This window comes from Chiloscyllium punctatum, chromosome 19 (genome assembly GCF_047496795.1).
Source record: "Chiloscyllium punctatum isolate Juve2018m chromosome 19, sChiPun1.3, whole genome shotgun sequence".
NCBI lineage: Eukaryota > Metazoa > Chordata > Chondrichthyes > Orectolobiformes > Hemiscylliidae > Chiloscyllium > Chiloscyllium punctatum.
The window spans coordinates 42,974,007-42,990,328 of NC_092757.1; the positions used below are offsets into that span (position 1 = coordinate 42,974,007).

The following is a 16,322-nucleotide window of genomic DNA, read 5'->3' on the forward strand; positions in this document are numbered from 1 at the left end:
AATCTCCTCCCTTGCTTCCCAGAGAATCCTAGGATAAATGCAATCAGGCCCAGGGGACTTATCTATTTTCACCCTTGCCAGAATTTCCAACACCTCATCTCTACATATCTCAAAGCCATCCATTCTACTTATTCGTGCCGCAGTATTCATATCGACAACAATGTCCCGTTCCTGAGTGAATACTGACGAAAAGTATTCATTCAGCGCCTCCCCAATCTCTTCAGCCTCCACACGCAACTTCCCATTACTATCCTTGATTGGACCTATTCCTTCCCTAGTCATTCTTTTATTCCTAACATACCTATAGAAAGCCTTAGGGTTTTCCCTAATCCTACCAACTAAGGACCTTTCATGTCCCCTCCTTGCTGCTCTTAGCTCTCTCTTCAGGTCCTTCCGGGCTACCTTATAACTCTCAATGATTATTTTGCATCAGTGTTCACTGAGGAGAGGAACGTGATGAATCTTGAGATTAGAGATATTGTTACAGAAATCCAAACACATAGCCAGCTTTTCAATCTTCTAGCCTACTTTTGAAGTTCAGAGCAAATTTGTTTTTGCTTCTTAAAATGCATCTTATCAGCAATTTACAATTTTTTTCTCATGGTCTTTTTTAATTACCTTAAAATATACATTTTGGTGGTAGGGCTGGAGGTTGACTGGGGAAAAATCTATTTTAAGATACAGCTGATTGTCAGTTTTTCTTGTCAATTAATTCCAATAATGCATGAGACAAATTATAACAGCAGTGGTTCGGAAGCATTGTGTAATTATTTATGTCTGTCAAGGAGACCTTTAACATTCAGTATATGAGTTTTAAAATTTAAGACAAATTTAGTGCATGAGCCATGTTCCCGACAATTGAATCAGACTTGCCAATATTTAAGCGTTTGCATTCAAGGAAGTATGGTATTTCCTTGACAGAAAACCTTTATTTGAAACATTGAGCAGCTGTACTCTATTAAGTGCATAATCACTTCCTTCTAACAGTGTGCTGTAGCCATCTGCAGATTGTGGTTTAACTGTTTAAGAACTATTAGCTTATATTTCAATTCCAATTTCATGTAAAACATTATACATTTAACAGTTGGATTACAATATTATATAATAATCATTATATAAAGTGCACAAAGCATATCCTGCGGAATCAGAGTCTTTTGAATATGATAGCACTTTGCAGTGTGGTAGAAAGATTAATCTTAAATATTTAGTGATAATGTTAGCAAAACCTGGAAGAAATCATCGATTAATAACAATTTTTCAGTTGATGTACCACCAATAAGGAGTAGTCATCAAGAAATGTTTATGTTTACCTCCTATAATCATACCTTGTTATTGACTTTTCCACTTATTTGATGCTGCTGTATTACCTTCTCATTCATTTTGGTCCTTCTCTTACCTCTCTGAGCAATCTCCTCAATTCCTCTTTTCCTAGATCTGTTGTTACTTAAGCTCATCCTTAACCTTCTATTTATATCCTCTTCCAGACCCACTTTGCTTCAATACTAGCAGGTAGTGACAGATTCAAGGCCCTTTCACACACTGTACTTTCATTATTCCCCCCTTACGCTATCAGTTTTCCACAAAAAGACTAACTTTAAAAAAACAAAATGACTTTTTTTAAACCAAAAAGTAAACCTTTTTGTCTTGCCTGCTCTGTGTCCTAAGTATTGGCGATTCTGTCTCACGTGTCATCACTTAACTGGTTATCAAAAAAATTAGTTAGCTTCAAAATTCATTTGGTATTTTGAGAATTGCATTAATATGAAATTAAAATGTGTTTTCTTCTTCTTCCCCTCCCTATCTCCTCTCACTTTTTACTGTGATGTTTTCTTCCCCAGTTTAATGGACTTAGAACATAAGAACTAGGAGCAGGAGTAGATCATTCAGCCCCTTGAGCTTACTCTGCAATTTCATATGATTATGGGTGATCTCATCTTGACCTCAAGTCCACTTTCCTGTCCGGTCTCCATAACCCTTCAACCCATTAATTACTAAAATTCTATCTGTCTCTTCCTTTACACTTACTCAGTGTTCCAGAATCCACCATATTCTGGGGTATTGAGTTCCACAGAGTCATGACCCTTTGAGAGAAATACTTTCTTGTTATGTTTATAGTCGTGTCACATTTGTCAAGTTTATAGAGCACAAAATATACACTCTAAGAGTTTATCGATTTGACTTCTGTGAGGTTGTTCCTTAATTATAATGTGTTGCGAGTGCAGATGAAGTAAGATGGGACAAGAAAAAAATCAGCACAGAGTGGTTAGACAGAATTATCTGTGTTAGTAACATAAATACTATGTAACAACTAATGATCACAAAGTGCTAAGAGCCAAAGAAAAGTTTTCCAATAATACCAATTCTGGAAAATTAGATATGCACACGGGCACTAGACAATTACACATTGAATTTATAACCTTAAAAGGTGTTGATGTTGATTTGTATTTCTATGCTGATGCCCAACTCCTGTTTACCTTGATGTGAATGTAGAAGCTGGGGCATGGTCTGTTATAATCCTTAAGCTAGTTGGCAAAAGAAGCAGAAAGAACCAGAACCAGTCAGAGTGAAACATAGGTGTGTATAATCTCCTGACTCTACTCCTCTGTCAGTAATTGTCTCTTTATATATGTTTAAGTAACTATCCAATTAATAAGCCTCATCTGTATGTATATAATTCCTGACGAAGGGCTAATGCCCAAAACATCTATTCTGCTGCTCCTTGGATGCTACCTGACCTGCTGTGCTTTTCCAGTGCTACACATTTCAGCACTGTATGTATTTAATCACAATTGAGACATTGGTAGTGTCCCTGTCTCAGAGCCTAGTGACTCTGGTTCAAGTCTCACCTGCCCCAGAGGTGTGTAAAATAATTTCTGAACAGGTTGATTGAAAACTATCTATAATTCACAATTGTTATGGTGCAGAAAGATGCCATTTGGCCCATTGTGCCTGCACTGGTTCTTCAAGCAAGCATTATTACTAATTGCCAATTTTCTGCTTTTTCTTCACACCTTTGCACACTATTTCTGTTCAGAAAAAAAGTGACCAGCAATATGTTATCTGTTCGCAGTAGATTCAAACACAAAGTTTCTCAGAACATGGAAATTTCTCACTGTGAAACTAGTTTTCCCTCTGCAAAAGGAATGTTTGACAATGGGGTTGGAAGAGAGATTTGTTAGTTGGTATTCGAGACAAGGAAGGGAATACATTTTGCATCTTGATACTTGCTTGTCTGTAACAGTGGCCATATATGTGGTTCTTATTGCAAGGCATAAACTGAGGTGCATTTGGTTGTTATTTTGAATTTAGGGATTAAATTTAGGGATTATTTGACCTTCTGTGAAATATGCAAAAATAAATGCATTGTTTGTTAATAAGTATTCTTACCACCAGTCTTACAACATAACGGGATGATTTACTGGAAAACTAACTGAGTGGTGTTGACTATATGAAAGCATGTTTATGACTAAGATGAGCAAAAACAGCGTTGATGTTCTTTTTGATGTTTGCCTGTATGCAGCCATGCTGGATCTTGAAATAAGTCATATCATATAAAGGCTGTATACGATCAGTAACACCTACCTAACATTTTGCAAGTTTCAATTTTCATTACAATGGTAGTGTTTTGACATGAAACTCACAGATACATATGTACCAAAACCTGCTGCAAGAATTCACTACAAAGCAGTTTCAAGATTTGTTGGCATTTATGCATGGGAAATTGGAAAAAAAATCAGTCAAACTGCCCTTTTTGTTTATTACAGTTGAAATAATTTCTGAGAAAAAGTTGCTGTTTTTCATTATTTAATATTCAGCCCCCCCCGCCTGCCCCGCCCCAAATATATAGGTTGATTTAAAACATTTATCTTTTTATATTGCAGAATTGTCTCTTGTGGAATCAGTGGTATCAGTAGATCACTTTAAAGTTTGAAGAGCTAAGCAGTAGTCTGTCCAATCCCATGGAGCTTTTGGAGTAAAATTATAAACAGCAATTTGTACTTTACCACCATATGTGCTGAGAGCTGTTTGGATTCCTTGCAGTTATTGTTCAGTTGTAGGCGCTGCACACACTGAATGAGTCCAGAGCAGCACCAGGTGTTGGTCTTTCATTATTTTGTTTAGAATAACAAAGAATGTGGAATGCAAAAAGGGTGAGATGCCAGTAGAGGTTTGTCATTGTGTGTGAGAGATAGGCCATTTCATAAATAGAAAGTGACAGCTGGGCTAATGATGTCACCAAAGAAGGAACAACTGCACTGTATTTCATTATCTCCACTGTATTGAATCTCGGAACACTTGCTAGCCAGAGTGCATCTGGATAAGGAAAAGAACATATTGTCAGCAAAGTCGATTAGAAATGTAGTGGGTATTTATTACTGATAAAAATTTGTTCAATATCTTAGATTGTGTAGTGGGCAGAAAGCCATCTTGTAGGTCCAAGCAAATCAGATAAGAGACGTAAGGGAATCCCAGACAATACAGAGATTGGATGTCTTAGCTAGTGATTGAAGTATATTGGAAACATATATGTATCAGTGATGCAGGAACAACGGTGACTTAGAAGCTTATAGTTTGTATAACATGCCCATGTCGCATTTTCCATTCAAATTGAGAAGTGCGAAACCTTCAAGTTGTTTATCTCATCTTCTGATTTGATGTTATGCACTGTCAGCAGTCATTGACAATTGATATCCAGTGTTGTAGTCTCTATAAACAGAAAGGGTACTTGAGAGAGATTCTAATCAGTTCTCTCATTCATTCTCTCTCACTCTCAATCACACATGTGCACACACTCTGCATTTTATAAACAAAAAAATTGCATAGACACTGGATTTGACTCAACCATAAATTTGTTGATTAAAATAAATCTTCTGACATTTGATACAAATCACTTCACCTGTTGTAAATACCACAATTCCTTTATTCATCCAATTTCAATTCCTCCATGATTTAACCTTGGTTCCCACCCAAAACGTGGTATACCACAAGGATCAGAACTGGGACACTTTTTGGTTGTTATATACATAAATGATATAGATAAAAATGTGGAGGGAATGTAAAGCAAATTTGCAGATGACACCGAGATTGGTAGAGTGGTTAATAGTTGGTTACAGAAAGATATAGCTGGATTGATCAGATGGGCAGACCAGTGGCAGATAGTATTTAACCCTGATAAGTGTGAGGTAATGCACTTCAGAAGAAGAAACACAATTAATGGCAGGACACTGGGTAGCTGAAAGGGACAGAGGCATCTTAGTGTAATTATTCACAGATCAAGTCGGCAGAGCACGTGAAGAGGATTGTTAACCAAACATTGTGGGCGGCACTGCTGCCTCACAGCGCCAGAGACCCGGGTTCAATTCCCGCCTCAGGCGACTGACTGTGTGGAGTTTGCACGTTCTCCCCGTGTCTGCGTGGGTTTCCTCCGGGTGCTCCGGTTTCCTCCCACAGTCCAAAGATGTGCAGGTCAGGTGAATTGGCCATGCTAAATTGCCCGTAGTGTTAGGTAAGGGGTAGATGTAGGGGTATGGGTGGGTTACGCTTCGGCGGGGCGGTGTGGACTTGTTGGGCTGAAGGGCCTGTTTCCACACTGTAGGTAATCTAATCTAATATGGAAAACTTGCTTTCATTAGTTGTGCCACAGAATATAGATCAAGGAGGAAGTGTTGGAGTTGTACAGTGCATTGGTCAGGGTCCAACTGTAGTACTGTGTGCAGTTCTGGTCACCAGGAAGGATGTGATAGAGGGGGTGCAGAGAAGGTTTGCCAAGACGTTGCTTGGGATGGAGAAATTGAGGTCTAACGAGAGACGAGATAGGCTTGGATTGTTTTCTTCAGATCAGAGAAGACTTAGGGAGACATAATTGAGGTACATCAGATTATGAGGGGTATTGCAGGGTGAATAGGAAGCATTTGTTCCCCTTGGTTGAGGGGTCAGTCATGAGCAGGTGTGGCTTTAAGGGAAGAGGCAAGAGATTCAGAGTGGATTTGAGAAAAACTTTTTTCACTCAGCAGGTGGTGTGAATCAAGAATGGACTGCCTGGGAAAATGGAAGCTGAAACTGTACAACCTTGAAAAGATATTTGGATGAGTACTTAAAATATAACATTCAAAGTTATGGGACAAGTGCAGGAAGTTGGGATTAGCTATTTATAGTTGTAATTATGTATTGCAGACTCAATGGACCAGAGTCTTTCACGCACTGTATGAATCTAAAATGCGCAGTCACTGTAACTTAACAGAAAGTAGCTTCTCCCAAAAGATTACAGGAAGACCTCATGTTTCTGCCCAAACTGTATCCAACTCCGATCCAAACCCCTGAATTTAAACTTACTTTAAACTCTGAGCCCAGTACCCCCTGGATTTGGCTGAAAACTTGTAAGTCTCTATGGGAGTGTCCGGTGGGAACCAGATCAGCTGATGGAATAGGTAGTGAAACAGCCAGATACAATGTGCAGGGAATCTGTGAGGAGAGAGAGGGCAAAGATGCAGTCTGTGTGATGGGTTAAAGTTTAGCTATTTTAATGCAAGAAGTATCAGGAATAAGGTTGATAAACTTTGAGCATGGATCAGTACTTGGAATTGTGACGTTGTGGCTATTACGGAGGCTTGGATATCACAGGGGCATGATTGGTTGTTGAATGTCCCAGGTTTAGATTTTTCAAAAGGAATGGGGGACTGGAGGTAAACGACGTGGGGGAAGTGCATTGCTAATCAGGGATAATATCACAGCTGCAGAAAGGGAGGTCATCGAGGAAGGTTTGTCTACAGAGTCAGTATGGGTGGAAGTCGGAAACAGGAAAGAAGCAGTCATTTTATTGCGAGTTTTTTACAGCACCCCCCCCCCCCCCAGCAACAGAGACAAGGAGGACCAGTTTGGGCGGCAGGTTTTGGAAAGATGCAGAAATAACAGGGTTGTTGTCATGGGTGTCTTTAACTTCCCTAATATTGATTGGAACCTACTTAGTTCAAATCGTTTGGATGGAGCAGTTTTTGTCAGGTTTGTCCATGAAGGATTCCTGACTCATTATGTAGACTAGAGCGAAGGCCATATTGGATTTGGTGCTTGGCACAAACCAGGCCAGGTGTCAAATCTCTCGGTGGAAGAGCATTTTGGTGACAGTGATCACAACTCCCTGACCTTTACTACAGTGATCACAACTCCCTGACCTTTACTATAGTTATACAGAGGGAGAGGAGCAGATGGTATGGGAAAGCATTTAATTGTGGGAGGGGGAATTACAATGCTTTTTGGCAGGAACTGGGGGCATCTAAATTGGGAACAGATGTTCTCAGGTAAATGCATGACAGAAATGTGGAGGAAGCACTGTTAGTGCTAGACAGGTTTGTCCGACTGAGGCAAGGAAGGGATGGTAGGTTGAAAGAACCTTAGGTGACAAGGGATATGGAACATCTAGTCAAAAGAAAGAAGAAACCTTACTTAAGGTTGAGGAGGCAAGCGTCAGATAGGTCTCTAGAGGATTACAAGGTAGCCAGGAAGGAACTGACGAATGGGTTTAGGAGAGATAGAAGGGGGGCATGAGAAAGCTTTAGCAGCTAGGAAGAAGGAAAATAAATATAACAGAGTGGTGGTGACAGGAAATTTTAATTTTACTGAGATTCACTTAGTTTTAGAGGTCTGGATGGACCAGAATTTGGAAGGAACATGCAGGAGGCTTTTCTAGAACAGTATATAAGTAATCCAACTCAGGAAGGGGCCATTCTGGACCTGGTGTTAGGAAATGCGCCCAGCCAGGTGGTTGAAGTTTGTGTGGGAGATTACTTTGGGAATAGTGACACAATTCCATAAGTTTTAGAATACTCATAGACAAATATGAGAGTGGTCCCAAAAGAATAGGGCTAAATTGGGGGAAGGCCAGTTTTCCAAAGTTCAAAAGGAGCTGGGGAATGTAGATTGGGAACAGCTGTTTGAAGGGAAATGCACATTTGATATTTGGGAGGCTTTTAAAGAGAGGTTGATTAGAGTGCAGGAGAGATATGTTCATGTGAAAATGAAGGACAGAAATGGCAAGGTTGGAGAACCATGGATGACAGTTGAAATTGTGAGATTAGCTAAGAGGAGAAAGGATGTGTATATAAGGTCAAGGTGACTGAAGGCACACAAAGCTTTGGAAGAATACCTGAAATGTAGGACCAATCTGAAATGAGAAATTAAGAGGGCTAAAAGGGGTCATGAGAGAACCTTAGCAAGCAGGGTTAAGCCTTTTATTCATACATAAGGAGCAAAAGGGTTACTAGGGAAAGGGTTAGCTTATTCAAGGAGAAAGGAGGAAAGATGTGCTTGGAGTCAGAGAAAATGGGTGAGATTCTTAATGAGTACTTTGCATCAGAGGACAGGGACATGGCAGATGTTGAGGTTAGGGACAGATCTTTGATTAGATCAAGTGGGCATAAGGAGGGAGGAAGTGTTGTGTATTCTAAAAGGCTTTAAGGTGGACCCAGGTCCGGATGGGATCTATCCCAGGTTACTGAGGAAAGCGAGAGAGAAAATAGCTGGGGCTTTAACAGATATCTTGGCAGCATCCTTGAAAACTGGGGAGGTCCCAGAGGACTGAAGAATTGTTAATGTTGTCCCCTTGTTTAAGCAGGGTAGCGGGGATAATTCAGGTAATTACAGACCTGTGAGCCTGATGTCAGTGATAGGGATGCTACTGGAGAATATACTGAGGGGATAGGATCTATTCCCGTTCGGAAGAAAATGGGCTTATCAGTGATAGGTAGCATGGTTTTGTGCAGGGAATATCATGTCTTACCAACTTAGTAGAATTCTTTGAAGAGGTGACAAAGTTGATGAATGAGGAAAGGGATGGAGATGTCATATATGTGGATATAATTTGATCAGGTTCCCCAAGGTAGGCTGATGAAGAAAGTGAAGTCGCATGGGGTGGGTGTTCTAGCTCGATGGATAGAGAACTGGTTGGGCAATAGGAGACAGAGTAGTAGTTGAAGGGAGCTTCTCATAATGGAGAACTATGACCAGTGTGTCCCACAGGGATCCGTGCTGGGACCACTGTTGTTTGTGATATACATAAATGATTTGGAGGAAGGTGTAGGTTGCCTCATTGGCAGGTTTGGTGGCACAAAGATTGGTGGAGTAGCGGACTGAGAAGGGGACTGTCAGAGAATACAGCAGAATATAGATAGTTGGAGAGTTGGGCAGAAAAATGGCAGATGGAGTTCAATCCAGACAAATGTGGATTTGTACATTTTGGAAGATGCAATTCCAGAGCGAACTATATAATAAATGGAAAAGTTCTGGGGAAAATTGATGTACAGAGTGATCTGGGTGTTCAGGTCCATTGTTCCCTGAAGGTGGCAATGCAGGTCAATAATGATCAAGAAGGCATATGGCATGCTTTCCTTCAAGAGTTGGTGTGTCATGTTACAGTTGTATAAGATTTTGATTCTGCTACGTTTGGAATACTGCGTACACTTCTGGTCACATTACCAAAAGGATGTGGATGCCTTTGAGAGGGTGCAGAGGAGGTTCACCAGGATGTGAACCTGGCATAGAGGGTGTGAACTGTGAGGAGAGATTGAGTGGATTAGGATTATTTTCATTGAAAAGAAAGAGGTTGAGGGGAAACCTGGTTGAGGTCTACAAATCATGAGAGGTGTGGATAGCAAGAAACTTTTTCCCAGAGTGAAGGAACCAATTACTCGGGGTCACGAATTCAAAGTGAGAGGGGAAAGGTTTAGGGGAGAAAGTCATGGAAAGTTCTTCATGCAGAGGGTGGTGGGTGCCTAGAATACGCTGTCAGCGGAGGTGGTAGGGGCGGGACTGATAGTTTCATTTAAGAAGTATCGAGACAGCTACACGAATGGGTAGGTAGCAAAGGGATACAGATCCTTAGAAAATAGATGGTAGATTTAGATAGAGGATCTGGATCGGCGCAGGCTTGAAGGGCCGAAGGGACTGTTCGTGTGCTGTAATGTTCTTTGTTCAAATGCCTAAGACATTCTACACTTACATGAGGCACAAGAAGATGGTTAGAGTGAGGGTAGGGCCGATCAGGGATTGTGGAGGGAAATTGCACCTGGAGTCAGAGGCTGTAGGGGTATTCTTAATGAATACTTTGTTTAAGTATTCACTAGTGAGAGGGACCTTGATGTTTCTGAGGAAAGTGTGAAACAGGCTGATATGCTCAAACAGGTTGATGTTAGGAAGAAGGACGTGCTGAAAACTTTGAAACATGTAAGGTTAGATGAATCTCCTGGACCATGTGGGACATACTCTGGGTTACTACAGGAAGCAAGGAAAGAGGTAACTGCATCTTTGACGATGATCTTTGCGTCCTCACTGTTCACTGAAGTAGTGCCAGTTGATTGGAGGGTGGCAAGTGTTATTCCCTTGTTCAAGAACGGGAATAGGTATAATCCAGGGAATTACAGACCAGTCAATCTCCTGTCTGTGGTGGGCAAAATATTGGAGAGGATTCTGAGTGACAGGATTCATGATTACTTAGAAAAGCAGAGTTTGATTAGAGATAGTCAGCATGGCTTTGTGAGGGGAAGATTATGTCTCACAAACCTTATTGAATTATTTGAGGATGTGACAAAACACAATCATGAAAGTAGAGCAGTGAATGTGGTGTATATGGATTTTATCAAGGTGTTTGGTAAGGTTCTCCATGAGAGACCCATTCAGAAAGGGTCCATTTCCACGTATGGAGTCAGCTATTACAAGGGGGCATAGCTTTAAATTAAGGGGGGGTAGATATAGGACTGATGTTAGGGGTAGGTTCTTCACTCAGCGAGTCGTAAGATCATGGAATGCCCTGCCAGTAGCAGTGGTGGACTCTCCCTCTTTATGGGTATTTAAGCGGGCATTGGATAGGTATATGGAGGATAGTGGGTTAGTGTAGGTTAGGTGGGCTTTGATCGGCGCAACATCGAGGGCCGAGGGGCCTGTACTGCGCTGTATTGTTCTATGTTCTATGTTCTAAAGTAAGAGGTATGGGATACAGGGAAATCTGGCTGGCTGGATACAGAATTGGCTGGTCTATAGAAGACAGAGGGTGGTAATAGATGGAAAGTATTCAGCCTGGAGCTCGGTAACCAGTGGTGTTCTGCAGGGATCTGTTCTGGGACCTCTGCTCTTTGTGATTTTCATAAATGACTTGGATGAGGAAGTGGAAGGGTGGGTTAGTAAGTTTGCCGATAATTCAAATGTTGGTGGAGTTGTGGATAGTGCGGAGGGCTGTTGTAGGCTGCAACGGGACATTGACAGGATGCAGAACTGGGCTGAGAAGTGGCAGTTGGAGTTCAACCTTGAAAAGTGTGAAGTGGTTCATTTTGAAAGATCAAATTTCAATACAGAATACAGCGTTAAAGGCAGGATTTTTGGCAGTGTGGCGGAACAGAGGAATCTTGGGATCCATGGCCATAGATCCCTCATAGTTGCTACCCAGCTTGATAGGGTTGTTAAGAAGGCATGTTGACTTTCATTAGCAGGGGATTGGGTTTAAGAGCCGTGAGGTTATGCTCAGCTATATCGAGCCCTGGTTCGACCATACTTGGAATATCGTGCTCAGTTTGGTCGCCTCATTATAGGAATGTTGTGGAAGCTTTAGAGAGAACGCAAAGGAGATTTACCAGGATGTTGCCTGGACTGGATGGCAAGTCTTATGAAGAAAGGTTGAAAGAGTTGAGGCTTTTCTCATTGGAGTGAAGAAAGCTGAGAGTGACTTGATAGAGGAGCACATGATGATGAGAGATATAGATAGAGTGAATAGTCAGAGACTTTTTCCTAAGGCAGAAATGGCTATCACAAGGGAGCATAATTTTAAGGTGATTGAGGAAGGTTTAGGGGAGATGTCAGCGTTGGTTCTTTATGCAGAGACTGATGGGTGTGTGGAATGCATTGCAGATACATCAGGCATGTTTAACTGAGTCTTGGATAGGCACATGGATGATAGTAAAATGTAGGGTAAGTAGATTTGTTTGATCTTAGAGTCAGAGAAAAGGTTGGCCCAACATCAAGGGCCAAAGAGCCTGTGCTCTGCTCTGTTGTTCTATGTTCATCATTCCTACTGGTGAGAATTAAGGTCTATGAGCAAGGCCAACCATTCGTGACTCTTGTCGGTGACTCCAAACCCTGCAGGAATGCATATAGCCCCCAGTATGGCTGAACATTCCGTTATTTATTGTAGGTCTGAATCAAGTTGACCAATCCTGACTCTTCCTCTGACTGCAGTTCTCAACTCTTTACTTGTCTTGTTAATGATGGTCCTTGTCAAAAATTTATAAACATATAATGAACGCTTTAGCAATTAAGTTTTTGTTGTCACGTGTACTCAAGTGTAGGAATCCAGGATTATAGTGAAAAGTGTATAAAGTCGCCGTTCTCTGGGCATCATCTTAGTTACACACTAAGATTCATACCATCATAGAATCCCTACAATGCAGAAAGAGGCCATTTGGTCCACTGAGAGTGCACTGACCCTCTGAAGAGCATCCCTCTCAGATCCAGCCTCCTGTACCTATCCCTGTAACCGCACAGTTACTGTGGCTCACCAACCTAGCTGCACATCTCTGGACCCTAAGGGACAATTTAACATAGTCACTTGGTGTGCAGGCAGTGAGAGATAAAACAACAGGGCACTAGGATGTGTGTGCAGAATGAGATTTAGCCAGTAGCAGGTTGCTGATTGTTCCATGCAGTTGTGACCAGCGTGGATGGCCGAGGTAAGCAATCTGACAACTCTGTGATTGGAGTCTGAGTAACTAAACAGCTTGCATATGTGAATGGGACAGGGGCTAAAGATCTCCAGCTTGTAAATAGCAGAGTCTATTTCAACCTTTCTGTCGCAAAGTAACTCAAACCTGGATACGATCCGGTTTCTCCCACAATTTGCTCTTATCTGCTGCCTGGGGACATAATCTAGAGTCGTGCGAGCTCACTTGTATTAGAAGAACATAGAACATAGAAAAGTACAGCGCAGAACAGGCCCTTTGGCTCACGGTGTTGTGCCGATATTTAATCCTAATTGTTTTAAATTGTTTATATCTGTCAATTGACAATTACACCGAATGCATTTCGTGTTATTATCATTTCAGAAAGTATATTGCTTAATAAATCAATATGAGATGATATAATACAAGGTGAATAAGGGAAATGATATAGCAGATTGTGTATTAAAGTACTGTTTGCTCATTAATTGTTTTTTTATATTTCCTACCATCCTGATCCATCACCACTTCCCCTACTCCTGCACTCTTCCTCTCTAACTACAGGATTTAAGGAAATTGGTGGCACCATTACTGAAGAGTTTCCAGGCAGAGGTGAGTCTCATTTCACACTTTGTAAGACCAAACAAGGTAATAGTTTAAAGAGACAACTTTTATTGGTGTTTATAGGATATCAATTAAAAAGAAAATTTCCAACCGTATAAGCCATTAAATTTCACCACTTCATTCATGGTCCATTATTAAATTATATATGGAGTATATTAATAAGTACAGAATGCTTACATGCAGAACAAATCCGTTTGGCCTATTCTGACTGTGCTTGCGAGAAATGAACCACTGTACCTAATCCCACTTTTCAGTATTTTGTCTGTATCCTGCAAGTTACAGCTTTAGCAGTAGATATTCAGACACATTTATGTAAGTTGTAATACCTGTTATTAAAGTTTATTCTGTCATGATTTTTGATAATTAAAATTATCTTTGTGTTTATTTATAATTTGGTACTCAGTCAGAGCTGCTTGTACTTGCTTTGGTATTTCTAAGTTAGCTGATGATTTGATGTTAGGAGGGAAAGCACGTTGTGGGGAGCATGCAACAAGACTAAAAGAATTTAGATGGATTAAGTGAATGTGAAAGAACGTAGCAAATTAATATAATGTGGAGGAATGTGAAGTTATCCATTTGGTAGAAATATTAGAAAATCAGAATATTTTACAAGCTTGGAAATCGGAGGATTCTTGTTGCTGTTGTAAATGAATCACAGAAAATCAATGTGCTATTGCAGCATGCAATTAGGAAAGAAAATGGCATGTTCTTCATTGCCCCAGATGGATTTATGTATCAGAATATTGAAGTCTTGCTGCAATTTATAGAGAGCTTTCGTGATACCATGTAGTGTATTGTTTCCGTTTTGTTCTCCTTCCATAAGGAAGGATATTGGAAGATGCGCAGCAGACATCAGTAGGTTGATTATTAGGGTGAGGGATTTTCCAGGCAATATTAAGTAGGCTTACTGTAATTTCCCTCTAGTTCAGAAGAATGAAAGGTGATCTTGTAGAACTATAACATTCTTAATGGAGTTGGAAGTTGATGTTTCCCTGAGTAGGGCTTCTCTACTGTAGTGTGCTTAGTTATTGAGTCAATTCAAATCAGAGATCCACAGAACTTTAGATACTGACGCAATCAAGAGGTATTCCAATAGTGTGAGAAGATATTGCTGAGGGAATAAATTTGCAATGATTATCATGAATGGTGAAGCAGGCGAGAATGGTTGAATGGCCTGCTCTGCTTGTTTCTATTCCTTATGATTTTATGGTTTTTAAATTTCTTTCATAGAACCTTGCAAGATGTCAACGTTTGTAAATACGCTTAAGTTTCAATTGTACAAAATTCTTTTGATATATATGGAACTCTATTTATTATTAAGCAGGAGAGGGTTCAGAAGAGATTTACCAGGATGTTGCTGGGAATTGAGTAATAAAGAAAGGATGAATAGGCTGGGATTTTTTTTCCCACTGGAGTGTAGAAGATTGAGAGGCGATCTCTTAGAAGTTTATAAAATAATGAGAAGTATAGATAAGAGTTAATAGTAGTTGTCTTTTCCCTAGGATGTGGGATTTCAAGATAGGGGGCACATTTTTAAGGTGAAAGGAGAGCTTTAAAAAAGGTATGGGGGAAATCCTTTTTACAGAAGATGGTTTGCATGTTGGATGAACTTCTTGAGAAAGTGGTGGATGCAGATACAATTACAACATTTAAAAAACATTCGCATAGATACATAAATTGGAAAGGTTTGGAGGGATATGGGCCAGGATCAGGCAGGTGAGACTAGTTTAGTTTGGGATTTTGTTTAGCATGGACTGGTTGAACCGAAGAGTCTGTTTTCGTGCTGTATGACTTTATAACGCTGTGTAGATCACATTGTGAGATATTGTTTGGTGGAAAACACTTCTATGTGGCATTTTATGACAAAACCCATGCTTGGCTGTTTTGTATCTGGTAGCAATCTCTAATATCCTTTCAACAGGAGGATTTTCTTTCCACGTCAGTTTTAGCACTATGTTTCATCTAGGTTTATTTATGTTTAGGTTATTTTTTTTGAGTTCTGCTTGCTTATAGGTCACTGTGGAGGATCAGTCATATATCCAAATAAGAAAAACACTGGATTTCTTTGCACATGAATGGGTTATATTTTTATGTTTAAACCTGAATGTGATTTTTGGATACTGTAGGTTTGAAAATGCATGAAAATTCCTTGAATATTATTTAAATCGAACAAGTTGTGATGCATTTCTTCTGATAATTGTACATGCGGGAAGCAGATACAAATTTATTTCTTAATAAACCTTCAAATGTTCAAGCATTTTTAATGCAAGTTTCTTACATAGTTGCTTTAATTTGAAATAAAGTTAATAAATATTATCAAAATTCCTTTTGTTCTTTATAACGCTTTTCATATTCCATATTGTTCTGGTTGAAATTTCCATGCAGTCTGTGTCCTTCAGCAATTACTGCTATATAAACAACGAGTCCTTAAGTGGGAGGGGGAGCAGCCCGAAGTCGTGGTCCACATTGGCACCAACGACATAGGTAGGAGGAGGGCTGAGGATGTTCGGCAGGCTTTCAGGGAGCTAGGTTGGAAGCTCAGAGTTAGAACGAACAGAGTTTCTGTTTTGTTACCCGTGCCACGTGATAGAGAGTCAAGGAATAGGGAGAGAGAACAGTTAAATGCGTGGCTACAGGGATGGTGCAGGAGGGAGGGATTCCGGTATCTGGATAACTGGGGTTCTTTCTGGGGAAGGTGGGACCTCTGTAAACAGGATGGTCTTCATCTGAACCTGAAGGGCACCAGTATCCTTGGGGGGAGGTTTGCTAGTGCTCTTGGGGGGGAGGGGGTTTGAACTAACTCTGCCGGGGCATCGGAACCTAGACTGTAGCTTTAGGGTGCAGGACCTGGAGTGTAGGGAGGTTAGGAACATGGCATCAATCTCAAAGGAGGATGCCTGTAAACAGGAAATTGGCTTGAAGTGTGTATACTTAAATGCAAGAAGTATACGAAATAAGGTAGGTGAACTTGCAGCGTGGGTTGGTACCTGGGATTTCGATGTTGTG

At 40.5% G+C, this 16,322-nt stretch overlaps 1 protein-coding gene across 7 annotated transcripts in view; it reads left to right on the plus strand.

Moving 5' to 3' along the window:
* LOC140491292 (protein CASP-like) overlaps positions 1 to 16,322 on the plus strand; it is a 618,172-nt gene that overhangs the window by 241,899 nt on the left and 359,951 nt on the right. For all 7 annotated transcript variants that reach the window (XM_072589278.1, XM_072589273.1, XM_072589277.1 and 4 more), the window contains exon 3: positions 13,257 to 13,304. In XM_072589278.1, the coding sequence (XP_072445379.1) occupies positions 13,257 to 13,304 (48 nt within the window). The remainder of the gene's footprint in view (positions 1 to 13,256; positions 13,305 to 16,322) is intronic.